Here is a 27,642-nt window from a genome sequence, read left to right on the forward strand (position 1 = left end):
AAATTCTGTGTCAGCTTTTCACAAACTAAGGTACAAAATGATTTCCCTTATATGAATAGCTTATGTTAATTAGCCTTACCGACACCGCTAGCCGCTGTTTGTTGGACCGCAGCAAAAAGCGTGTTTGGCAGGCATGGCAACCCCACTTACAACGAAGTTCAACAAATCCCATGTGATGTCTTTTGATAGAGTCTTTTGATCCAATTCAAGACGTCGATATTTAACCGCCCTCTTTTCATGCGATTTTCTTTAACATCCAGGCTTTTTCCCATAATACGCACTGGCCAGCTTTTTAAAAAAAAGCTTTCTTGTTACCTTTTAAAGTGCGTTTTTACCTCCATGAAATGTCATGGAATGGAGCTTATATTTTCTGTTATGTGTCTCTGTCTGTGTAGATGATTACTCAAGAACGGCTGGATGGATTGGTTTCATACTTGTTGTGTTGGTGGGGTGTGATGAAAGCTAGAATCGATGAGATTTTGGGAGCCGTATCTGTCGTTATAATCGATGTAATAATATCAGAAATCACCCCTATATTTGAGATATATTGGTACAGGCATCGTGCTTTATGTGTTTGTTAATGGGCTTAACTCCAAGCAGATGGTGAGGTGACAGCTGTTTGGGGAACCCTGAGTTTTTTGTAATATGATAATTAGTTTTATTTATGTCTGCTTAGGATATCATAGAGATGTGAAGCGTAAGTATAATTGTAAGAAGTTGAGGTACATTTAACGATAATGCTTAACAGGTATGGATGTCTCACATACTGTACTGCTGATTTGAGTGACATGGTGATTAAAATGCCATTAGGTCCTCTCATCTGGGTTGGGTGTCAGAAGTTTTATGGGCAATACAGATGTTCTGATTTTGTTACGATAAGGGACAGTTGTTAGTTGTCTCTTTCGTAGCCAATGGTACTTGTTTTTTGGCAGACGGGGTTGGCGCCAAGTATTCATCTTACAGTTGGTGTAGGGCTGTCAGAGGAAAGTGTGCATCTCGTTTTTGTACCGTGTGAACAGCTGATGTTATGACATATTGGTGGAAAATCAAATCACCATCTGACTAAAGTTGGCCACATCCCTTCTTCTTTCTGAGTTTCCCAACTTCCTCCCACCACACAGCTCTGAGGCACATAGTCGAACCTCAATAATGTTGACAACCTTAGACATTTTAAATGCCAAACATCAAGCTTAAGGAACACCACGCTACCATATGCCGTCGACCTCTTAAACGCACATTACACAATTAAGTGTCACATTTTGATAATTACTAATCAGATGGACATCCTCTGTGTCATTAAATAAATACACCACTACTTTCCCATAACATTTATATTATATAACCATTACTCTCAAATACAACCGACTATAACCATACATACCATCCACAAAAAAGCAATAAATATTTCATGGAGGTATGAGGTCCCCGAACTCTAGTTTGTTTATGTAAGACACTGAGCGATATATCTGCAGTCATTTATATCTTGTGGAGCTTTGTTCAATTATATTCAAGTAAGTAATAAAAGAAGGAATTTACTACTTTCAAACATGGGGGCTACATGTGAATAGCTTTTGCTAACGCAAATGCACTTTCTGGCTTATTGAAATATTTGCGAGGTTGCATCATACATTATATCTTCTTGTAAACATATATTGATATGCATATCACATCTGCAACACATCATCGGACTGTGCTGTTTGCAATGAGACGAAACAGAATTATATCAAAAGCTGATATACAGATTGACGTTACTATTTTCATATGTTACTGATATTATGAGTTTTGATCCATAGATATATTCGTTTATATTTTCATACATATTGACGACATACAAATGTAATTTTCGTTGTTCGGTTGGTTTGTCTGTTGGTTGTTTGGTAATATACAAGGTGTGAATAAAAGTGTAACACTATTTCTGAACGAGAAGAGTCTGATGTCTTTACATTCTTTAAGTTTTGTATTCTGGGTAATCTACAACTTACAAGCTCGGGTGGAATCAATAACTTTGATCACACATACTTCACAAGATGTATGAACACATCAGTATTGATATTCCTGTGATGCGTTTGTTGCTGAGATAAGAAAACAGCCATGCATCTGCTTGGAGTCCGTCAAAGATGTGCAACAACAACAGGGACACATGTGTCCATATTCTTGTAACGTTACTGGTCGAATACTCCTGCACCCACATTTTGTTTTACTAAGAATAAAACACTGTTACCAAGCGTGATATAAATATGTTTAAAATATGACCATACAGGTCCACAACACCCTGCTGTCGGTGGCAAGACTTTCACCACTTCTTCCTTTATCAAGTTTATGTCAGCACCATTCTGCCATCAGCACATCAACATATAGCTTTCAATACAAAAGGTACAAAAGCAGGACGTCCTGCTGCCGTACCAAGTTTAGCCAGTGAGCTCCAAAACACTTTAAATCTTTAAACAGTCGGGATCACCACACTTACCCTTGTACCAAATACCATCGTTATCCATCCGAAGGTTCTCAAGATATTCGACTTTGACACAAAAACGACCATGCAGATTCACAGCAAACAGATAAGAGGCTCAAATTTCCACCCCTTTATTCACCCCCCTCCAACTCAATAATGGTACAGTCCGTGGGTGATGACCATGACCAGCTCGACCACTCTGTGCAGGCGCCTCTCATATCCAGTGAGCCGTGAACATTCTTCACCTCTTAAAGGAATAGCCAGCATTTCTGATCATTTAAACACCCATTGAGTCTATTAGATCTAAACAAGACTTGAGCTTGAGAATGTACCAGATACAGAGAGCAGTCCGACACCAGGCGCAAAGTTTGTTCCGGCCGCGGGTTTGTGGCGCACGAAGTTTGGCAGCCCTCAAAACAACCGTCACCCGAGCAGAGAGCACCCGGGCGGAAGAGAGCGGTGTATACGACACGGCCGCTCGGCCGTTCGAGGAGATCCCCGGGCCGAAGGGTCTTCCGTTCATTGGAACGGGGTGGGACTATTCTCCTTTTGGTACGTGCCATAGCATAGGAAGGGTGCCACAGGGGAATCATAGGGAGGCTAGTATATGCTACACGAGAGGATCTACTCAGGGGGTGGTGGGTAGTTGGACGACAACGCCTTACGGGCCGAATTCAGAATGTTACCTTTCGTGTTACACCAAATGTGGTCGCCTCGTGTCAATAAAACGGCCTAACCTACGAATTACGGGGAATAGAAAAAAGACTGCTTGTAACGATTCACGAAAATGGACATGCAGACCGTACCCTCCTAAAACCGGGGAAATTTGGGGAATTACTTTCTGATGGCATCTCATTTGTAATTACCTCCATGGAAAATGGAGGTATAGTTTTTGGTCTGTGTGTGTGTGTGTGTCTGTCTGTGTGTCCGCATATTTGTGGTCAGCATAACTTTAGACCCTCTGGATGGATTATAATGATATTTGATATGTGGATAGGTGTTGGTAAGACAAAGGTAAAGGTCGACTTTGGGCCCCTGGTGTGTGACCCTGGTACTGCAGCAGAACTTCAATTTTTTGTATCTTTTGATCTGGACATGCTATGGTCTTGATTTTTTGATGGCAACTTGTGATGCAAGGAAGAAGTGATGTATGTTTGGGCTCCCTAGCGGCTTGCTCTGGAACTGCAGGAGCAATTTGGTCAAAATCTTCCAAGGAGCATAACGGAACATAGGAACGATGGATTTCCATGATATTTAGCATGCAGGTATCTTCGGTATAGGTGTACAAAATGAAGTGCAAATTATGCAAATATGGACTTAATTTGCATAGTAAATGAAGGAAATTTATATTTACAGTGCTTTCCATTCTATGACTCAAATACATGTAATATATGTAGTTTGCGGCAGGTGGAAGATTAGCTGCTACCAACTATGCAAGTAAGTCCCTAATTAGCATAATCAATGTGAAATTATTCTAGGTCATCTAAGTACATATAGCAAATGATTGAATTGTCAACATTGTGACATGTGTAAGTTAGTTAAAAGTGTACATAATCAAGCATAAATTATGCAAATGTGACAGCCATTTGCATACTCAGAATATTTCATGGAGGTATGAGGTCTCCGAACTCTTGTTTATTATAATTTTACTAAACATACAGCTACGACACTGGGAATTAAAAAGCAGTGTTTGTACTGTAACAGTGGGTTTAGAGGGAGCTCTGACTTTGAGAGGCTAGACCGCATATACACGCTGAGTGTAAAGTAGAGTGGACCCATTTCTCAAGTTACCGACATCTTTCTGACCGCAGTCATCTCTCAGTAAGACATCTGAAGCTGTATAATAGATCCTGTTTAGCACTTGTATTCAGCCTATCACCCTGTGGGCGCTAAAATATATATGTTATGTATATACATACACAGTAACATGCAAATGTTATCGGATGTACTTCTTAAGAGTATACTTGATATTTGGGTGTTACAGTTTAGAAGGTCATAGTTTTAAGGGTTGTAAGAAACCTTAGAAACGTGTAAGTGATAGCGATCTAGTTTAGCTCACTGAAGACTCTGAGCTATTTTTTCCACTGCTCGTGACAGAGAAGACAGATGCTATGTACAGGTACTGTATTATTTACAGGTTCATTGCACCGGGGGAACTCTCCTTGTTCTTTACGACAAGCACAGTGAACATTTCACCACGGCTTAACGTCCCGTCCTAAGGACTGCAACCCTTTCCGGTACCGTGCATATCGGGTGAGTGACACAGTCTTTAACCTCATTCGCTAACTTTTATTTTTTCGTGGGGACTCGCGATTTCGACCATCGGCTAATGTGCTCTTATAGCGGGAGAGCATAGAGAGCTTTCTCAGCATAGAGATTATTAGTCCATGTTAAAAATCGCAGAAAAAGAAACAACAATAAAAGCCACCTAGAAGTTTACAAAGGAGGCTAGGATTTCTAATAGTAATACATGGGCATGGACTGCGCGTAGAGTAAAAAAAAACTATGTTTACCGCATTTTATACAGCACCACTTAACATCTGTGTTAAGACTGTGTACGATTTTTCTTTTCTTTTTCGGTGCGTAAGACGCAAAGAGCGGTCAAGACGCTGGCAACAAAGAAATGAAAATGGGCTGACTTCCTTAAGTTAGCAATCAATCAAGAATAAGTGTGTATTTAGTACAGGCCTGTTCAGACCATATGTACACGTTGCTAGGCTAAAATCAAACGAGCAACCAGCTCACTCGAATGTAACGCTCTTTTCAAAGATGTAGACAAAACAAATATTGTGATATCGTGAACGTTTATGTAATCACGACCCTTAAACGCTGTTTGCTTAACAAATAACGTTTTTCGAAAGCCGCGGTACAAAGTTTTCAACCTGCTACTGTGTCCGCTTCGGGTTTCATTGTACAGTCAACAGTTAACGTAATCACGAGCTATAATAATAGCCCCTGACCAAAGGTTCTGTCCATTCTGCCCAAATCATATTGAAGATGAATTTCATTTTATAATGGAATGTTCTAGATACGCTAGTTTACGCAATGAATTATTCGCGTTTCTCGAAGCAAGTACAACATATTTCAAAAGACTCGATGCTACAGACAGATTTGCACATTTATTTACATGTCAGAACTCCCATAATGCAAAAATAGGCAAATATATCAAGGACTGCTTTGCTATTAGAAAGAATACTGAAGCTAATGATTAGCCTACTTCATTATGATACTAAATGAATGAATTATGCATATTAGCCCTTATTGTTATGTTAACTATGATGTTAAGCTTTATCCTATACCTCTATTTTGTACTTTATGTAATAGTTGTTGCCATACTTTGTACCATGTACAATTGTCCTGCAATAAAGATCTACCATTACTGATAATATTATAATGGTTTGCAGTGCATGGTTCCATGTTCAATACCTTCAGAAGGGCATGTACATATGTGTTTAGGAACGTTTATGTTCATTGAATAATACTTCACTTGTTATATAGACAGATTTATAAGAAAATGTTGTATTTTGTTGTTAGAGCAGATAATAGAGCATATGAACAAGACATAGTCATGCCTTGAAGTATGAGCGCTTAAAATTAAAATTGAGGTGTTTGAAAATTTCATTTTTGCCTAAAACTATTGTAGAGTGGCCCTCGTTGTTACCAAGTACATCAGAGGCATATTCATAAACTAGGTGGCTTTTATTCCATGTATATTTTGTTTGACCTGTGCTTAACCCAGTGGGTATGCATGTACACTGAAGGCCTTCGTTCATTAAACAACGCTTGCAGTTCGATGTTCAAAGGTTTTCGATGTGCAAAGGTTAGGTGTGACAGGTCGTTCAGTGTACTATGTAACCAGCAACTGCTGCGCCGCGTGCCTGCGAAGCTGGTGTATTACGCCACAAAGGCGGTTATACCGGCTCACAAAAATAGGTACCGGTGCAAAAATTGTAAGGTGCACTTAAAAAGTGGGTATATATACCATATATAAGTTATAGTGGTATATACCATATATACCACTTAAACATGCCTTGCCATGTCTTATTCTAGACGTCCCGGACAAACATCGTGTTACATCATCATACGGTACGGACATGGGGAAGTCCAGACTGGTCGCTGCTGCGGTTCTGTTGGTCAGCGTTCTCTGTAGTACGTGTTTTTTATTCATCCGGACTGGGGGACGAAAAAACGCCTGGGCCTTGAATCCTGTTTCTGATCTCAGGTAAGGCAGTTTATTATATTTCTTCCAAACGTGATAAAATACGAATTCAGTACGGTGTATTCCATGTCACCCGATTGACCAGCCGACTTTGGGTCGTAAGATTGCAAGACGGCTCAAGGCATAGTTTTCTCTTGACCATGTTATTTGCATGATATTTGCATGTATTTTGAATTTTTGACAGCTAGCAACGCACTGTACTCGGCGCACGCGAATGAAGTTCGAATAATATCTATGACCCATCTACATTTATAAAAGCATATGTGTGCTGGTGTGTGTTAATAGTGCTACTCCGTGCGAATACCAAAGTCATCAACCGGTATCGAATGCTATCATTCATATTGTTCATTTTAAACTTAACAGTCATGGATATCAAATGGATTGCGTGGCAATGCATGGGTGTCGGGTGGTATGTGTGTGTGGTTAGGGGTATAATGCCAATGCCACCACGAATAGTAGCAGCTACCCGGTCGGTAGATTTGGACTTTAGCCTTGTCTTTGATAACCGAAATACGCTCACGGTCGATCGATTCAGAATGAGGACTGAAGTGAAGCAGCGGTATGTTTGCGGCGATCACCAAATTCAATCAGTCTGTGAAGTTGCCACCAGCATGGCGCGAGTTGCAAACGGTAGGAGAGCCCTGAACTATGACGAACAACATGTGAGAACTTCATTTGTTTTGGGGTACGGGTATCTCTAGCATAATAAGGTAGGCTGCTGAAGTTTTGCTCCTCTTTAAACACTTAAAGGCGTTGTTTTTCTCACCATGCAGGGCCCATTTGCGAGAAGCCTTCAACTTTTCGTTAGAGATATCTCTAACCAAGAAAACTTGTAAAGTCGGGCAGATCTTCACTTACAAGGAAGAAGAAAACACACAAACAGCCATGACCAAGACTCTCTACGACCTACTCCCAAGCGCTGCGGCACCCTTTCGTCCAAGCGGGTACAAGTCGTGTAGTGTCGTGGGTAACGGTGGGATCCTCCTCAAGTCGGGCTGTGGGAAGGACATCGATGCCGCCGACTTCGTCTTCAGATCGAACCTCCCTCCACTTGCCACCTTTGAGAAAGACGTTGGGCTCAAGTCGAACTTCACCACTATGAACCCTAGCGTCATTTCAACGCACTACAACGAGTTTAAGACAGCGGAGGACTCGGAGAGGTTTGCGAGGAGAATAGAAGAGTTGGGGAACTCCTTTCTCCTTGTACCTCCGTTTATTACGAAGACCAGCAAAGGCAACGTCGAGCGTTTGATCAAGATATTGACAGAACACAGAAGCAAGCTTCGAGTGCAGCCGCTCTTTGTGCCTACGGGTGTCTTTGACAAAATTGAACGGTGAGACAAAACTACAAAAATCAGACCTTAAAGTGTTTATGACCTCCAAAAAACAACATTATCTTGTAGGTTATTGTACTATTCAATGAACGAGGGAATTTCCAACAAATATACACTATTGTGATACAATTAGATTTTCATTAAATTTTCGTCAGTCACTTCACACTTCAGCCTCCACCAGACAGCCTCGTGACATTTAAAATCAAGTATGTATCGGTACCCCTGGTCGTTGCCGTCCGATTATAATTGATCCACCATGGTGCTTTTAAACTCTTAGTTGTAAAGTTTCATATTGAATTTCATTATTCTTTTACATATTAAATTTCACTGATAAGATTTCATGCTAAAATCTAAAAGAAAGATATTTTCATATCAGACTCAATCGAATTATATCTTCGGCAGGTTTTGGAGAGAGCGAAGCGGTTATGAACTGCAGGAGACAAGGTTATCGACTGGGTTGTACATAGTGACCTTCGCCCTGTCCCTCTGCGAGCACGTCAACATCTACGGGTTCTACCCGAGTCACATGAGTCCGTGGATGTCATACCTCCGGTACCACTACTACTCACCTTACAGCTTCCTTGGGCCCAGCCAAGTGGGGCCATGGGCGATTCACGACATGGCCGAGGAATTCGCCATGTTGGAAAACCTTCACAAACGGAACATAGTGCGGCTAAGATTGCGATGTGACGATTGAAAAACTTACAGCGCTTACAGAGCGCTTCGCTACTTGTTAGGTTGCTTCTGTATCTGCGGCTATCAGGTCTTACTTGGAAGTCACTGGTATGCTGAAAGACAGATGACTCAATATCTGGAACGCACGGTAGCTTTTTGCAACAAGAAGGTGCCAGTTTCATGAAAAAATTCGTCCTACTTCAACTTTCTTAAAACGGGCAATTTTTTATTTAGCTTACTAGTATTTTGTGCGTTCCTGAGCTAGACTATGCACTCCGGAGCTGAAAAGTGCGCTCCGGAGCTGCTCTTATACTGGGCTGTTCACTGAGAAACACGATGGTTAGAAGGCATTTTTCTCCCTCAGACCCTTGTATGGTGACATCCATGCCAAACGACATTTACATAGTACTAGACTTTCTAGAAAATTAAGAGTGTGAGGCTGTATACTAGTGATATGGTCAAATGCATTTTCTGTTAGACTACAACAGATTTTTGATGTCTTTGCAATGTGTGTACAATGGAATAATTTCTCACAACAAAAAAGGTGTTTGTTTATCAACTTTATTAACATCAAAACACGGCAAAGGCAGTTCCGATAAGAAACATCTCTGCAACACAGGGACATGCTCCCCTAGCCCTATCCATGCTTTGTCAGTCTGGTATACAAGTCAAGAAAATGTTACACCTTTCCTCTCACTTTAATATTGTATGTACAAATACCAAACTTATCAATATAGAATAATCTGCATCATCTCTTCCATGGATAGTCAATTCATTCATGACCTTTCCAGTTAGAAGTTCACTTAAATTGTTCAACAATTTTTTTTCATTGAACATTTTTGTAGACTGAGATGGAAATTTCCTTCAATTTGGCAAGATTTCATAAAGAAATTTATTTTGCTTGGCCTCAGTAACAATATCACTTTAACATCACTGCTTCAAACAATTTGTCATGTGCTTCGAAGCGAATGCGTGATATATACTAGTAGATGGCTTCATATCGCTTTTCTGCAAGAACTTTCCACATTGTACCTCATGAGAATACTGTACTACTTTACGGTCACATTTTGCTCTCAAAAAAATTTAGGGGAACCTTGATCCATGCAAACATTATGTACTGTGCTTCACAGCAACTGTCACATCAAAACCAGCTCTATAAAACACTGATCTTTCTGCTTATTATCAATACCAGTAAAAAAATAGTTTCACTATAATGGCCTTAATGACACAAGAATACTTGGATTTACTACAAACTGGCATCACAAAAAGGTCCACATTGAAAGCACAAGGCACTGACAACTACATGTTGTTTACGGCTTTGTACAAATATGCCACATTTAGTTGCACTTGTAGAAGGTTGGCATATGCACGATTAAAACATTAAATTTTCCATCACAAATCCACAATAGGGACCACGTTCACATCTACTCTTACCTTTTAGGGTCCACATATTTTGCAGCATAACTTTTACAACCTATATGATACATTTTGGTGGCCTCCACTTTAATTCATTGAACATAAGAATTAGTTTTCATTGAGAAGAACAAATTTCTCCCAACAGTGAAACATTTTAAGAAGTCAGGAGCCAGCCCAAATAGCTCGTATGCCAATATCATAAACTTTTTCAATAATTTCAGGACGGAAACATTTTAACAATAGAATTACTGGGTAGTGTGCATGAATGGATTAAGTTGATAGATACATAAACATAACAAACTCCATCACACATCACAACACAAAAAATACCATCACACAAACATCACGGCTCCTTCCATAAACATCACCTGGACAAAATCTCTAGAAATTCAAAGTCCTACAGAACACAGTATTTTCACCTTTCTTTCTACCATTAACTTTACTTAGCTAATATCAGATGCTGATAAATCGTATGATATGGAAAACACCGTAACAGTGCCTCCATGGTTAAGTCATCCTGCAAGCATTCAACTTCTGGGGAAATCCAAAATGCATAGAAAGTAAGACTGTTTGTCCTGGATGCAGTGTTAATCTACAAACAAATGCATCTGTTGCTATAACAAAATACAAATTTCTCAGCATGCAGTGATTGTTTTTGTCTACTGTCTAAATCCTCTAATGATGTTTTAACTAATGTTTCCAGATGCATCTTACATGCCTGAGCATCAGTTGTGTAAATCAATGCTTTTTTCATAATCTGATCTTAGTGCTGGACATACGAAACGGAATATCTGAATACATTTCCCAGGAAGTCTGAGTAATAAACTTTACTTTTTGGTAAATGTGGGCTAGTCCTGCGTGGTGGTGAAACAACTCCACTCGTTTGTCTCGTCGTTGTACCTCTCGATCGTGTTGAGGAATGTCTGGCCGTCGAAGCCTCCCACAGCGAACAAGTGTCCGTCAACCACCGCCACCCCGACGTTGGAGCGAGGCATGTTCATGCCAGCCACTGACGTCCACTTGCCCGTGTCGGGGTCGTAGCATTCGACTGAATCCAACGAGCTCACGCCATCAAATCCACCAACAGCATAGAGTTTCCCTGAAATAATTAACAAAACGTCCATTGAGCTCGTACTTCAACAGATTTGTAGGTGCTACTTTGAAATACATTTACATGGCTTTTATTGTAGCCCATATCCCTTTAAACCGAGTTGTTTAATACACCATTCTTAATGAACATGAAATCCTCACCTTTGTAAGCTGCGACTCCAGCGCCACGCCTGGCAGTTTTGAGAGGTGCGATGGTCTTCCATTGGCCATCGTCTGGACTGTAGGCCTCAGCTGAACTCAGGCAGTTCCAGGAGTCGGTTCCACCCACAGCGAACACACTTCCGTCCAAGGCACACACGCCCGTCTGGTACCGGCCTGGAAAAACAAAAAGACTTCTTCAGTTTCTGGTCCTTTAAGCAGTGCAGAAGACCTATTTTCTTTATTTTACTTCTATATTAGCTATAAATAGCCTTTAGTGATCAATGTAAAACTGATCCTAAAAATCAGCATTGATTGGAATAAATCTTGCTTTGAAAGGCAAACAAACAAACTGGGAATCACAAAAGAAGAGAAAAAAATGGTTGTTTCAACAAGCTCAGCATCATGATATAGCATGTCAAGTAGTCACAAAGCCATGATGTAAGACTGCTCACCTGTGTTAAGGGGAGAGATGGGATTCCAGGTGTCCGTTTCTGGGTTGAACACCTCACAGCTGCGCAGACCACATTGGCCACTCTGTCCACCAACTACGTACAGCAGCCCATCCTGCACTGCAACCCCTGTGGAGTATCGGGAGCTTGTTTAGTCCCAGAACAATGTGTGCTAGCTACACAATGCAGTGTATTTACTGTTTTTGTCAATACTTGCACTACTTTGCCATTTTGCACCTTTATTCCTTTGCTTTTGTTACGTTCATCACCTTTTAGGACAATGTGGCCTGGAATCAAAATTACTCCAAAAATATGTCCATACATTACTCACCTCTCTTGATGTCTTTTGATATAACGAGAACAGAATGAAGATGACATTTCTCATATACTAATGAAAAACCTTTCATGTCTCAATTGTTCTTTATAATGAATATTTGTTTCTGGATGATCCCTACCTGAGCTACACCTGCTGAACTTGCTGTTAGCCACAGTTCTCCACTCTCCAGTCTGTGGGTTATAGCACTCTGCGGAAGTCAGCTCTTCTGAGCCGTTGGACCCTCCCACTGCGTACAGCTTTCCTGCCAGCACGGCCATCTCAAAGCGCCCGCGGGACGTGGACATGGGGGGCAGCGGGGCCCAGACGTTCATGCTTGGGTCGTAGGCTTCCACGGTGTCAAGGCACTCCTCACGGTTATGGCCACCTGTGGGGAAAGGGACACCATAAATACACACCATTTTTATTTCGATAGCAACAACCCTTGTTCCTTACACTGGCAAAGATAAAGGGAAATTGAACATCAGTCTATTTACTCAACACAGTTCCTGTAATAGGATATCATCTTCAGCAAATAAGTTACAATTTAGTTTTAGCTAGCTGAAGAAATAAATATAAAGCAGAATGTAATAAATGAAAAATGAAGTAAAATGTTGGTGCTTAAAAAGTATCATATATATACTAGACCACTTAAACCAGCATACCCAATCTTATATTACTTGTAACAACAATGGTAAACTGACCATCCCAAAAATCTGTGAAAAAAAATGCCTTCGGAAATACTGCCTCAATATTTCAGCTTTGCAGCATACAGTGCCATACCCCCTTCCATGTTATTACATCTGGACAAGACAGAAATAGTAGATATAAGGACAGAATATCTAAGAGAGCGGCCAGGTGATCTTGCGGAGACATACCTGCAGCGATGAGCTTCCCGTTGAGTTCCACAGCTCCGGCCCCGCAGCGAGGGTGACTCATGGGCTCCATCAGGGTCATGCTGCCACTGATGTCCTCCACCATGGAGGTCTGACGGGACACACAGCGGCTGTGTGTTCTCTCGTGCAGGGTGATGGCAGACAGACCGCCATCCAGCATGGCGATGCACACATAGCTGTGATCTGTGGAACAACACAAGTCAAAATTCATGGTCTAATTCTCCTTACACTGTACGTCCATAGTGATCAACACCTCTAAAGTCTCAATATTTTCTAGAACTCATATAAAGTTGTACTGTAATTTCCAACCAACTTTCCTGCACATTTGGCAACTCTTAAGAATGTCACAACTGCTCTTTCTTTATGTAGGATATTTTCTTTGGTGTTAGGATCATGTCACTCCAAACGGAACTGAAGTCTTATTTTCCACCTTTAGAGGCACACAAGAATGACTGAATCTTTAAATAGAGCCCTGCGACAACAATACTGGACTGACCAGATGTCTGCGTTGCTGCAATCAGCCCCCAGCCACAGTTGTCCTCCGTGTCCATGATGAGCTTGCGAGCGGCCCGGAAGCTGCCCGGACTCCGTGGACTCCTCTGCCCGTTCTGCTGTCCGTCCCGGCGCTTGTGGGGTGTGGTCGTCGACTTCTTGCGGACGGCGCGGCGCTGGTAGTCCAAAATGACCTCGTCGCCGTTCGCCATGTCCTGATCAGCCTCCTCACAGTCGATCAAATGTAGCTCAGGGGTCAACAACATTAGGTGCACCTGGTAGTGTAACAGAGGCCACAATGAAGGACATTGCACATTGCATGCTTGTCAAAAAGAAAACATTGTCAGAGTTGCACACAGTCCTCCCTCATTTGCAGGTAGGGTGCCCTTCTTCAAATGACTTCTTCTCACCCCCTCTGCTACCAGCCCCTCTGCTCTATAAAGCACGGCTGCTGACAACAAGCTTTCATTAGAAGACACTCGTTATTGTGGAAGAGGATGCATTTTCCTCTTGAAGCAAAACGCTTCCCCTTCTGCATAAGATCTTTATTTATGTATGTATAAAACGTACAAATTTTGCCTGACAATACTTAAACTTACTGCTGACCTGTGTGCTATATACCTGTGCCCACCCAAAATATACAGCTTTTTACAGTAAATCAGCGTCGACGAACAACACTGGAAGACGTGAAGAGAAAAGGGGGAAAGGGAAGACAGCTGTTTTCTTTAAGGGTTAAAGGAAAGAGCACTTGAGCAGGTCATAGCTCTGCGTCTTGGTCGGCAAGGAAAGCACAGGCTTATTTAAGCAACAGATTAACGGGGAGGATTGACAAGGGAAGCAAAAGAAGTTACAAGGGATACATTAAAAAGTTGTGGTTGATTTTTTTAACTACTCCAATCATGCTGAATTTTCTGTATGTGTTTAGACAGCTGAGCTGCATTGGAATTTAATTGGCATGCTGGTAATGGGTCCATTTAAAAAAAATGATCAGATTTTGTTAATGATTCCAAATTGGTTGCAACTTTTAGCAATAAACAGTGTTTTCTGTTAATTAATAACAACAATGCACAATGTTTCAAGGTGGTTTGACTGTGTCATCTTCCAAGTCCCTTTCCATGAAAGTTTAAATTTTGTCCTAATTTTGCTGTGTAGACTTGTACACCAAAAAAGGTGTTACTGGTAAGACAATATTGTGATTGTCCATTCTGAAGTAATAATAGTAGACAAGAGCTTCCAAGTTTCAACTGCCAAACAAGGAATCCCTTGTCCACAGTAATTTGGCCTCCCTGTTCTCTGAATTCAGCAGGGGATTGTGGTGAGACATTGCCAGCCTTGGATGACACCTCTGACACTCCCTGCATGGCATGACAGACATTCGGCAACAACTTCTCGTGCAGGCGGCAGCAAACTGTGAACCTTACCAAGCAGAATGGACTTGACATGTGCAGGCATTACAGCAATGTTGACAAGCGGAGTGATCTGGTGCCAGACCGTGTGTGCAGAAATATACTCCACCCCATAAGGGGAAACAACAAAGCAATTCAAACATGTCTTTAGAGTATGGCTGTGAAGATAATGAGAGGTCAAGCATACTTTGCTGATATTTATGTCATGCCAAGGGGCCTACATTCCAACATGACAAACCAAGCTTGTTTGTTAGGCTTTGATATGATGTAAGGAGTGTCAGACGTGATCCTCAAGGCTTCCGCAACGCAACATAAAGGATTGTGACTGTCTTCCTCCGAAAGCAGCAAGCCTGTAAATGATAATGCAGTTGTTTCGCTTTCTTTGCTCTACTTTTTTTGTTTTGCTTTTTCTCTTCTGTTTGTCCTGCTGCAAAGAAATTGTCTCCAGTTGGCTGGAGTTGACTGCGTGCATGTGGTGGAAACTGCGCTCTGGCTCCAGCTGGCTCTCACCTACACTGCATCTGGAGCATCTGTAATGTTCTCCCCTGGAAGCTGCAATTGGTGACTGCCTGTCGGATCAAGGAAGAGATTGAAAGGAAACCGTCAGTGGTGCGGTACAGTGGCCAGTGCCAGAGAACCCCTCCCCCACCAACACAATCACCTCTCCTAACACAAAATCACTGTTACGCAGGGCACGAAGCCTTACTGTCGTAATCAGCATCTAAAGCACATTACATTAATTGCTCCAGGTCCACCTAGGACTGGAACACCTGAAACAAAGAACAAAACAAGACAGTGTTGTCCAATGGCAGATTGAACAAAATTATAATTCAAAACAACATTTAAGTCTTTGAGCAGCCTGTGAAAGTATTACAGAAAGTCTATCAATTGCCTAGTACTTTGACAGGCTGATCTATGTGTGTGAAACAAATATATCATTCCTGTAAAATATAATGTACTACAGGTGCCAGGGCACTGACTTCAGTAAGTTCCTAATCCTAACTACAATATGCAATACTTCACTCTTACCAATACCACTAACTACTTTCGATAGTCTGAATAACTTGAGACAACTGGCACAAGACATGTGTGCTCCATTTGGCCAGACTTTCAACTCCTTAAAGTGATAGGTTTGTAGGTTAGATTGGGCTTTACCTGTTCCATAAGATCCTTGACATCCTCTGTGCTGTCCTCCACCAGCTTCTGTGCCCACTCCACAACCAGGTTGAACAGTGTCAAGTCACCAATGCTGGATGGTGTATCTGCTTCTTTTCTGATCAGCTCAACCTGGACATCAGAAAAATATTGTAACATTGAGACCAATTTTCAACATCTACTTGTGCAATCAAATTGACTCCAGCTAGAGACAAGACCGACTCTGTGCACATTTTACTTTATCCCCTAGTATGAGTCATTATTTGCAAAGTAAATTTCTTTGGCTCAATTCTAATTTAGGATAGTAGTGACCCCTTACCTGCAGGCGTGGCAGGAGCAGGAATTCTTTGTTGACCGAGACCTCCATGATGTTGTCCCTGATGTACTTGTCCACCACACTGATGAGTTCATGGTCATTCACAGCATAGGCGAAGGATCTCACACCTGGCACATGACAGAGATGTGTCAGAATACAAAAGAGCTAGCTGCAGTTTGGTGCAATTCAGCTAGAGGGCACTGAGAGTTTTACTATTTGCAGGGAAATTTTTTATCAGGTCTAAGAATGATACCCATCTCTTACATAGATGCATTAACAATGGACAGCAACGTGTTTAGGAAAGCCAGGCTTCCAAGAATTTATCGACTCTGTTACTTGGCTACAACATTATCATCAACAGAATGCTGTGCCAACTTAATATAGGCTATTTCTGCGGACTCACCGACACTGTTGGCAGGAGTGAGGTGAGTGGCCAGGTAGTTGGAGCAGGTTTTCCTCACGCTCTCCATGCGGAACAACTTTGCAGCTGAGTACAGGTCACAAACTTGTTCTGCCTGTACGCACAATCTGGAAGTGGAATCATTGACAGTTAGACATAACATACCACTGTACCAAAATAAGAACACTACATTTAAAACTACACACAGGCAAATGGGTGTGATCACAAGTTAAGTTGTAATTTGAAATAATACAAAGTTCTAGAATTCATTATGATAAAATTCTCCTTGACAGCACTACAAAAGACTTTTTTGTGCACTGAGTATGGTAAATTCATTTAAGGCTCACTGTGACTTAATTTCCCCTGAGGAAGAAGTCAATGGCCTTGTTCTAAGCTCTGCAATGGATCAATAGCAAGACAGCAGTGTAAAGAGCGATTGTAAAACCACTGCAAATATTTCACAAAATAGAGTATTTGTACAGACACTAAACCAACAGAGGTGTACTGTGAACTCTCTTTTTACTCGTTAGCTTTTTATGTTGCTGTGCAATTCAGAAATGAGAAATGAAGTACTTTGAAGTGTAGGCGAAGTCCACTAGCTTCTCCACTGCAGCAGGGCTGGCATTCTCGATCTGGTACCTCAGGTGGTTGCTGCCCTCCACTTCCGAGTTGAAGAGTTCAAACAGGTACGGACTACAACACGCCAGTAAGGCACGGTGCGCTGGGATGTCATTGGGACCAACCTGGTAAAGGTCACATTGATACAGATGGTTAAAGAGGGTTGTCATTATGTGTTTGGACATGATGATAGTGATTATCATACCACATGCTCAGAACTTAAAGCTGTACCCTTAATCAATGTCTAATCTAAGGTTAAGGATACAGAACAGCTGCTCAATATTCACAATATTCAACAAATAAAAGGAGAAAAAAAACAAGGCACATGAACTCAGAAATGAGAAGAAAATATACAACAAAATATCTCTTTGCATACTGATTCAATAAAATCAAATCGTCTTATAATACAGATCTGTTACAATCTATTTCTGGTGCAATTGCTAGGAGAAATTGAGCTAAAGCAATAAACATTTGGCTCTAAGTACCAATCTTCATATGTATTTCAATGATATGAGGCTTTCCTGCATGGTAACTTCATTGGGAAGACTTGTTCACACTATCAATAGTGAAAGAGAATATTACACACGACATATAAGCTGGAATGCTTTGAAAAAAGCTCTGTTTGACCCTGTCAAGCTGAGGAATGATTTTGCACAATATCATTTGCATCAAAAAGCTACACTTGGTATGGTATCATTACCATGACCTAGTCGGCAAGTTTACACAGAACTATCATGTCACATTGTGCAGTGTGTCATTTTACTTAACACTGCCTGTCATGAATTAAGATTCAATTAAAGACAAATAGATTTACGCTAGCAATAATGTGTGTACATTGACTTTTGGCAAAAGACCAATTTTTCACAAGGTTGCAAAATGGCTGTGTAAGTACATAGTTGTTAAATATAGCAACCTAAGACTTAACTTTTAAACCCTCAGCTCATGCATGAAATAGGACCCACATTATGACATAACATTATGGGCAAAGCATGGACATATGACCTCAAACAAACGTATTCTTTACACAGAGGCAGACAAAATTTATCTTTACATCAAATGGGATACTCAGTCATAATTTGAGTGTTCTCAGCTATTGCATTCATGTATACAAAGCATCATTTGAATCCATCACAGACAATCTAAAAAACATAACAATGCATTTGATCTGCCATTTTCCAACCGTATTTGATGACAGCATTTTCATCTCCCTCCAAATCCTACAATCCCGAGCCAATGTAATGTTTTTCCCCATTTCCCTGAATAAAGGCTAATGCTATTTGCAAGACTTAAATCCCAAGTGATCAAGCAGGTGATTCTCTTGTGATAAAACATTGGGGGAAATCTACCTTCATCCACCAATAACATGTCCTGTTATGCACAGCAAGTACATGCATATATCACTGTAATACTTAATAGCAATACAGCCTAATAGGATGTAGTTGTAAAGTTGATTGACACTGCGGTGATGGTCCATTAGCAACAAAAGCTCCCTCTCTTATACTTAGTTGCCTAGCCTGAATGTCTAATGTAGGGACATGTAGAGCATAAGCATTCCAACCTGCTCTGCAATCTCAACCAGACAAATGTCTTATTTGTACTACCAGATGGGTGCTACAATATGTATGCTGGCTGAGTGGCACCTTTCTTTTCACAAAATTAAAACTTGGCCTATAGTTGCTCACATCAATCTTTACATTCTTTATATTTGCTATAAAAGTTAAACCATGACTTCAACAAAATTTCTTGCTTTTCTGGAATGGGAGCACATGCATCATTTGCAAGTCCAAGCTTTCTATTGGAGAATGGTTGAACATGAGTCCAAAGCTAATGCATCATTATGACAAGCCCGTTCTATTTCTGCAGTCAACTTAGGAAACCTTTAACATTCTCTAGCCACTCTGACGTCAGCGCGCTGAGACACATCTGCCCCTGTCTGTAATCATGCCCCAGGGTCACATGGATTGATGTGAATCACACGTCATTCGAAGCCTGCATCCATATTTACAAGTTGCTCGCAACCATTGCTTGACATTAACATCACTAGTTACAGCACGCCATGCACTGTTTAGCATAAACGCTTGCACAATTGTAAATTTATTCTATTCCTAGACCAGCCACCATGAATCAATTTTATGATGACATTTTCAGGGCAAAGGACGAGACTCATTATTTCACTGTCACAAGCAAAGATTACAGAGTATTATCATGTAATATTACTTCCTGGAATATGTCTGTAAAAACAGTAAAATATCACTCTTACCTGCAGAATAACGTCACAGAAATGCCGGTTTCTTCTCAGAGCGTTTAACTGGCCCATCGTGGTGGTCAAGTACGATGGGTCTTCATACACCAGCTGGGTGGTTCCCGGATCTCCCGTCATCTTCTCCTTCTCTTCAGGGGATCTGTGGAAAATTGTACAAGGGAAGAAAATGAGCAACTCTCAATCACCAACCATTTAAATACTAGGAGGGAATGCCAGAGAGCATGGCTACAATACAGAATGTTGCTGGGCACCTCCCAAAGTGAATTTGCAATGCACAGTCAGATACCCACATGTCCATGACGATCACCATGTTGCTCGGACAGTGCTACCTCTGTGCTCCAAGCACGCGGCTTGCCAGGGGAAATATCAGCTTTGAAGGGAAGGGAGCATGGTCAGGCGGGCGCTGACGTGAGCATTGCCAGAATAGAACCATGCATATGCATGCCACGGGATGGCTCATCATTGCCTGGCGTCAGGGGTGTGTGTGTGTCATCACATTTCTTATTCATATACATTCTCAGCACGGGTTCTCAGACAGAATGCTGGGTGACTCATACTCCATCACACCATCATCTGATAGTGTACTATTTTTTTCCAATCATTCATCAGGCTCAGTTAATGCCACCACATTAATTCAATTTTCAGGAAATACTGCTGGCTATTTGGCCTTGTTCAGTTTCTGGGTTGGGTCCTTGTACAGTACCAGAGAGGATACCATCACATATCGAGTGTACTAACTGGTACCCTAATCACCTTTTAATTGGTGTTACAAACCTGGTGCTCCATCCAGACTAAAAGCTAAATGAGGTTTGGCCATGTATGGCTGACAAGTTGCATCTATCTAGTGTTTATGGTCAGTTAAGGGACAAGGATATGGGTGAAGGCTGCAGCAGGCATTTGGCAGGTCATTCAAGGAACCACAGCAAAGACCTGTCATTTCCAGTAGCAACTGCTGGTAACAGGTGCAAGCATGAAGGATAGGGCTGTGTATTAGTAACTAGACAAATAGATGTGAGGAGTAATGTACATGTAGCTTTACTGTTGCAGCTGCCCCCAACTGACAAATGTTTGACATATTTGTTTTAGAACTGCTTGGGCAATGATTTGGGACTAGGACTAGGAGTTTGTTGCCACAAAGAACAAGAAGTACTTATAGAAAAATAAAAGTCAATGTTTCTTGAAAAAAAAAAAAAAGCACAAAAACACAAATGTTGCCAAGAAATCCCAAAATGTTTGTGTGCACATACAGACAGATGTGCCATGGTTGGATATAACTTGATACTACATCCCATGTCAATTAAACATGCATTACAGCAGGACATTTTCCAACTGCCAAGAGACCATCCCCTAAGGCAAATTTGTATTGGGGTATTGCGATACCCAACACTTGCATAGCAATACCTACATTGCTGAATAGATTGGACCACATCCAGATAGCATCTTATCCTTTGGCATAGCGAAATACATGTAGCATGTTAACAATTTGAATCCCAGCCAAAACAGCTTAGTAGTTTGGTAGAATGCTACTACTGGGATCCTCAGAAATACCTCCCCCTCCCATAACTTTGTCACGAGACGTGTACGCAACCAGTAACTAATGGAGCCTGCCAAACGAGCCTTCAAACAAGTTGGTTAAAAACAACCTTACTGGCAAGGGGTCACACATTAGCAGGGACATTTTCCTAGGAGCCAGGTGATGTGGGGTTGTAAGTAGTATAATATAAAGAGGAACTTAACACTTTCAAAAGCAGAAGGTCACCCGGTTTGAACTCGACAATTGTACAATCTACACCATTTACTGGCAGCTGCAATGCAACAGGTCAAGACAAATTTTTGACCCTGAAACTTTTTCATGTATGCTAGTCACGGACTCAAGGTCTGTCCGACACATGATTTCAACCAAAATTTCTGCATCCTCATTTTATTGGGGTGGAGTGCTGTTGTAGACAGCAACCTGTTTAGACGTGCACTGTCTATGCTGAAATCAATATATCTACCTAAAAATGTTATGGCAATCTCTTTTAGAACCAAAGTCGACAAGTTGGCAATACTGAAATAATACATGAATAAGCAATATAAATTAGTCTTCTATACCATTTCCTTGGGAAAACAGCAAAGAACTGCAATTGCAGCATCTTATCAACAAAAGAACCTGTCCCTGTTACCATAGTGATGAACTGGAGATACCCTGTGACCTGGCTATCTAACCAATGCCCCAGGGAACAATAGAAGACACCTTTTGTTAATTGAGTAATTAGGGATGGCCACAAGACAAGGTGTTATAGACATGTGATAGGCCATCACGGATTTGCTATTTCCATTCGTAATGTAGACATACAAAGATTTAACAATAACATGCACTAATTCAAAAGCCAACGACTAATTATGGAATCTGTCATTTAACCTAATACTAGATCTACAAGCTTGTCTTCATGCCATGGGGATAGGATCATGCAAATGCTGAGTATTGCCAAGCCATTCTTGTGAAGCCAGAGCCTAGTGAGTAAAATGGCCCCATAAAACAGAATACTTTAAATGGCTCTATGCTGTGCTACGTATTCAAGACAATCATGCACTGAAATTACCATGCTGGAAAATCTACCTCTGCTTGAATATTCAGCGCTTTACAAAATATCCAGCTGTCATGCATAGTGGCAGACTTTGACATAAGAAAAATACATGTTCCATACCCATTTTGCATCATTGTGACAGCCTCTGAAATCCTCCGCCTTCTGGAAAATTCTGCACACAACAGACAATTTTCAAATGATCAGTCTGCCGTCATGATCGGGTGTGCAACTGTTGCCGTGGAAACCATTTAGGCCACTGATGGATCCAAACCTTATATCAAATTAGGGAAATCAGCAATCACCTGGCAATCCCTGCCTGGCTTTAGTGGATGTGCATGTTCAATCGAAAAGCGCATGTCAAAGTCGGAATGCACAATCTACCTATGGATACGCCTAGCCATTTTTCCTAGATAGTGCAGACATAATATTACATATTTAGCTATCACGTTATCAGTTTAACACAATGATTTGAGATCTGACATAATATCATTCATAATTGTAAAGATGTGTATCTATGATACTTAGATATAACTTTTTTGGCCACAGTTTAAGTCCAACTTGGCAGGGCATTTAGAACTGGTGTATGACGGAGCATATTTGTATTAGTAGTCTCTCTGCAGTGGCATCCTTCACCTCCCTCTGTAATGCATGCTTACCAACACTTTAACTCTGCAATGCATGTCTGATTTTCAAAGGACAAGTTCTTTTTATAGAAAGCCGCTTCCTAGCAACTGCATCAAACATGTACCTGCTAAGTCTGGCCATTTTCTTCGGCGCTAGTTAATCACTACACCTGGGACTACTGTAAACAAGCCTTTGACAGTCATGCCAGCAACTCTTTTGTACCGAGCAGCTCTACTTACAAAGCTTTCAAAAGGCCTCCCTCTTAACAAACTGGAATGCCTCTACCTGATGTTACTTCTTCTTTATCGAATGCAATAGATATAGAAATACATTCCTTCTCTTCAACATTAGACACAAAAACAACATTGCGCGGTACGAATTCACATAAACAGATTGTGAAATAAAATTCAAATTTTACGATCCGTAGGCATAGTAGAAACCTGCTTAGGTGGAGCCCCCATATCAAAGTAATGGCGGCTACTTTTAACATCACAGCCATTTGTAAGCACAACACTTTGGACCTTTCCCTTTTACCGTCTCTGACCTCTGCCTCCTAGTGAAATACTGATACTGTTGACATGATGTGTATTTTGAATGCTTTTGTTCTCCATCTTATTTTACCACGTAGTCCCTGTATTCCCTGATTCAGTGAATGCAGACAAGGGCACCTTCCAAAACTACTAACAACAGACATTTCTTCCCAAATCCCAATGCACTAAAAACCGAGGATCTGGGACAGTTTTGTTTTCAATCCATTTTCTGGATCTGTGATGACATTTGCCCTGAGGGTTGTTCTGAATCCCTGACACAAATCAATTTGGCAGACAGTCAAACATATCCATGAGGATTTCTTCCCAGGATATTTACATCAAAGAAAACAAGATGGTGATTGGTTTTAGCATGATCTTTTATAATCCACCACTAATCAGCAGACATTTGGGATAGAAAAAGATTTATTCATTTAAACATTTTACCAACATGTTGTCTAAAATTATTAAAGCAAGCATATATACATCTACAAGCAAATTGGATAAAAACTTGCCAGAAACTTAAAACTAACATACCTTTTCTTCCAAGGGTGTGAAGCCTTTTGGCAAGTTGTCTGCTCTGGTGTTTTCACAGCAATTGCTGCTTTCTCGCTTGGTCAGGAATGACCTATAAAATATCAAGGACAAAACTGAGGGGATTTTAAAGGGATCAGAGAAATGGATACAGTTCTTTGTGGCTTTACAAGAGTATTTATCAGCCAACATTTTGGTAGCAGTTTGCAAGAAAATACATTTGGACATAAAACAAAACTGTATTTACTAACCTCATATTAAACTAATCCAATTCTAAAGATCAAACTAAATATCACATCTGCAAACATACAAATATACCATGTCTGGGTTGAAACAATACTTGCAAACTTTCTGCAATACTAAATGTACTTACACCATAGAGGAAGAATCAACAGTCAAGATGGGCTTGACTGTGGGATACTGGAGCCCATTACAAACTTCTAGCTTAAATAGTTAGCTTGTAATACAATGCTCCATGTAACTAAGAAGAAAGCCCACTTTCATGCTAAACTTCCATGGCAACTTATTCAAAAGAAAACATCAGGTCACAGTCACCCAATGAGGTAGTGCATACATGACACCAGTTGTTAACGTCCAAGATAACCTTGTGGACTTTTAAACCAATTATTGACAGACTGGTGCTCAACATCTAAATATGTTTTGGCAAGAATAAAGCCTAGACAAAGAATGGTTGTGACTCTGGGCTTTAAAATCAAACAAAAACAATGTGGCAATCAATCCACTTGCACCAGCAAAATTTAAACGTCTCCTTGGTAACTTTACGAGCGGGGCATTGCGTGACACAATTACGCGACGAACACAAAAAAGCATGAGAACAGGTAAATATATGAGTAAGTCAGTGAAAGAAGTCTCAGTTACAACCACCTTTTGTTACTCGCCATAACTGTGAAACACCTGAGCTGACTCCTGAGCTATTCATTTCAATTCATTTGTTCATTTTCTCTGTGGGGGCAGCAATTTGCATAAAAGTGTCCACACCGCTGCCTATTCAGGTGCAAAGATGTCGTAAAATTTAATTGTTGACGGACTCCACTAGACTACTGACTGCCAGAAGGCAAAAATATACCCAGCTGCAAGTGTGGTATGATAAGACTTCCCAGTCACAGTTTCCCAGGCAGTTTAAGCTAAGAACATGTTTCCTTATGCCATGAAACACTATTACTAGTATTAGAATCAAGTACAGTATGTCAAAATGAAGTAGGTAAAAGACTTTGCCAAGAAATGAAAGAAAAAAACGAAATGAACAAATGACACTGGTCATGTCTTTTACAATATGTCTGCTAAATATACCAGAGTCAGTATTCAAATATATGAAATCTGCTTTGATCAAAGATTACAAAAAGAACAGGGGGTGAGAAAGAAACCATTCAAACAATTGTCTGTTTTCTCCCACAGGGCCAGTTAAGTGGGAAAATTAATTGAGCAAAGGAGACTAAAAAAATACCTATGTCTAAATGCTGGCTGGATAAAATTTATAATTTTGTTGACAGCAGGCACTTAAAATGTTGCACACGAGTGCAATAAACAAAACTTGGTTAACAAGATTCAGGAAAATTTCAGATATATTTATTTATTTTATTTCTGTGTTACCAGAATATATGTCAAATATGTCATGTTCTGCTGATGATGACAAAAGTTAAAATTTGGCTATATCATATTTAGACTATATCATGTGAACAAATGATACAGGAAACTGTGCTCAAACGTAAAATCAATAGATATCAAATGGAGGAATTGTGCCAATTTCATGATTTATCAAAGGATAACAATCTAGGGTATCACCCCCCTCCCCCCAAAAAAACTTCAAAACATGTTAAAAAAAACTACACTGGAATATCATTTCACTGTAGATTTGCCATTCCTGAGCCAAACGTTGTCCCTGGGAAATAATTATAAAGAATAACATTTGGGAGAACAAATTATGCTTGCTGCTAATGGCTCCTCTTTGACACCAAATACTTTTTATGGTACTATATATATAAAAAATATATACAGAACAACATAAATTATCATAATAAAACACATCCGTCTGACACCCGGTAAACTCAAATCGTAAACACGACAAACGAGGATGATTCTGGAATGCAAGTTGACATTTGGATGTGCGATTTTTTTGTTTACGAAGTATCCCGCCATAAATAATTCTTTCGGCGGGAAGTTATAGTATCTCGGATATTTCTTCCATGAAATTATTCTGAATTTTAAAAAAAAGCTACAAACTGAACTCATTGATGCGTTTTTCATGATTTCTAGACATAAGAAGATATTTCTGTGAGAGAATCATGTGAAGTAATACGATATTTTCAAAACACAAAATGGCGCGAAAAAAATTACGATGTCCTTTCTTTTTTTACGACTGACGTCAAAACCAAACGACAGATATTTCTGAGGGAAACTCTGCTCAAAACCTATATAAAATACACAACTGACCAAATAACACAAGCCAAAACGACAATTTTAGTCACATATATAACAACTCAGGTAAAATTTTCCGGAAACACGGTATAAATGCTGATATTTTTGGCGCGCTGACAGAAATGCTGAACAAAACCACCAAAAACAGCGAAGCCTGACAAAAAACAAGCGCAACAGAACTCAGTTTAAGTGGTGTTAATAATTCAGCTAACATTTGTCAATGGCACAGACTGTTTTTGACTCCAAAGTTCACCCGCAAGCGAACAGAAGAGCGCCGACGTGCCAAGCGGGAAAACAAAACAAAAGCCCGCCACAACCATGCCTTCCCACACACAGCCTTCCTCCCCTCACAACCACAGACGCAACAGCGTGCTCGGCAGAAAAATTCGTCTAGCACTAAAATTATACGGCTTTGCTCGCTGTAACTTCCTACAAGACTGGTTGGAAGACTAATCTTATAGAAGACAACAACACAACGTGTAACACTCACCTGAGGTCGTCTGAGAACTGAGGAAAAAGGCGCGCATTTCGGGCTTTTCCTCAGTCGTCTCGCATTACGTGCCAACCAGCATGCCGCCCAAAACACGGTGACGTCAAGAAAAATATTGACCAATCAGATCACGTCTACTATTCTTGCCGCATAGAAATTGGACTTTGACGTAAGAGACGAGTGATGCTATTGGTTGAATTCCCCGGGGGCTATTTCCATCGAACCAGACCACGTGCACGATTGACCACGTGAGGCCATAAGGGTAACGTCCTTGCCGGTGAGAAGTTCCCTTGATGTTTTAGTAGTCTAGAATCAAATCTAAATGCTTCATTTACTCAGGACTGAGCAAAACATGAATGACAACGTTCTGTTTGCGGGTACTGCAATGTGTTGTGCACAAAACTATATGATAAATCCAGTACCCAGACTGATGTTTATACTACCCTCTGGCTCTGGTGGGTGTGTCTCTTAGACTGGGGGTGTGTCTTCGCGGTAAGCTCTTGTTAGCTGACATGTCGGATAGATTGTTCAGGCCACATCAAGTAAATCTTATGGATAACATTTATACGAACCGCAAAAATAATGAGATAATATATATAAACTGAGATATGCAAAAAAAGATGGGTAAAAAACAAACAAGATAGCTAAATTAAAAAAAATAGTCGGACGGCATTATAAGATCTTACAAACGTTATGACAAGGATATTGAAGTGCGAAACTTGGTAGCACAACCATTCATTCATGTAGTCAAGATCTAGTGCACTAGCGTAATAAAAGTGACACTAGTAGTGGTAGACTAGTACCAC

The 27,642-nt window shown here is 40.6% G+C and overlaps 2 protein-coding genes across 7 annotated transcripts; one reads left to right on the forward strand and one right to left on the reverse strand.

Moving 5' to 3' along the window:
- Positions 1 to 2,612: 2,612 nt before the first annotated feature.
- On the forward strand, positions 2,613 to 9,963 carry LOC118421599 (CMP-N-acetylneuraminate-poly-alpha-2,8-sialyltransferase-like). Its single transcript, XM_035828953.1, has 4 exons — positions 2,613 to 3,004; positions 6,503 to 6,674; positions 7,445 to 8,005; positions 8,408 to 9,963. The coding sequence occupies exons 1-4, from the start codon at positions 2,779 to 2,781 to the stop codon at positions 8,700 to 8,702; spliced, it is 1,254 nt and encodes a 417-aa protein (XP_035684846.1). The 5' UTR covers positions 2,613 to 2,778; the 3' UTR covers positions 8,703 to 9,963.
- Positions 9,228 to 26,948, reverse strand: LOC118421598 (influenza virus NS1A-binding protein homolog). 6 transcript variants are annotated; one of them, XM_035828947.1, is made up of 14 exons: positions 26,837 to 26,948; positions 23,914 to 24,004; positions 22,346 to 22,397; positions 19,653 to 19,794; positions 17,348 to 17,517; positions 16,778 to 16,902; positions 16,378 to 16,502; positions 16,059 to 16,190; positions 13,502 to 13,772; positions 12,988 to 13,188; positions 12,252 to 12,497; positions 11,800 to 11,925; positions 11,348 to 11,521; positions 9,228 to 11,195 (listed from the first exon to the last, which is right to left on the reverse strand). In XM_035828947.1, the coding sequence occupies exons 3-14, from the start codon at positions 22,357 to 22,359 to the stop codon at positions 10,945 to 10,947; spliced, it is 1,977 nt and encodes a 658-aa protein (XP_035684840.1). In that variant the 5' UTR covers positions 22,360 to 22,397; positions 23,914 to 24,004; positions 26,837 to 26,948; the 3' UTR covers positions 9,228 to 10,944. The 6 variants fall into 6 exon arrangements, with proteins under 6 accessions (XP_035684840.1, XP_035684841.1, XP_035684842.1 ...); XM_035828948.1 differs by lacking the exon at positions 26,837 to 26,948 and adding an exon at positions 24,284 to 24,306; XM_035828949.1 differs by lacking the exon at positions 22,346 to 22,397 and having other exon boundaries at positions 26,837 to 26,947.
- Positions 26,949 to 27,642: the final 694 nt, after the last annotated feature.

Source organism: Branchiostoma floridae, chromosome 8, assembly GCF_000003815.2.
Source record: "Branchiostoma floridae strain S238N-H82 chromosome 8, Bfl_VNyyK, whole genome shotgun sequence".
NCBI classification, from domain to species: domain Eukaryota; kingdom Metazoa; phylum Chordata; class Leptocardii; order Amphioxiformes; family Branchiostomatidae; genus Branchiostoma; species Branchiostoma floridae.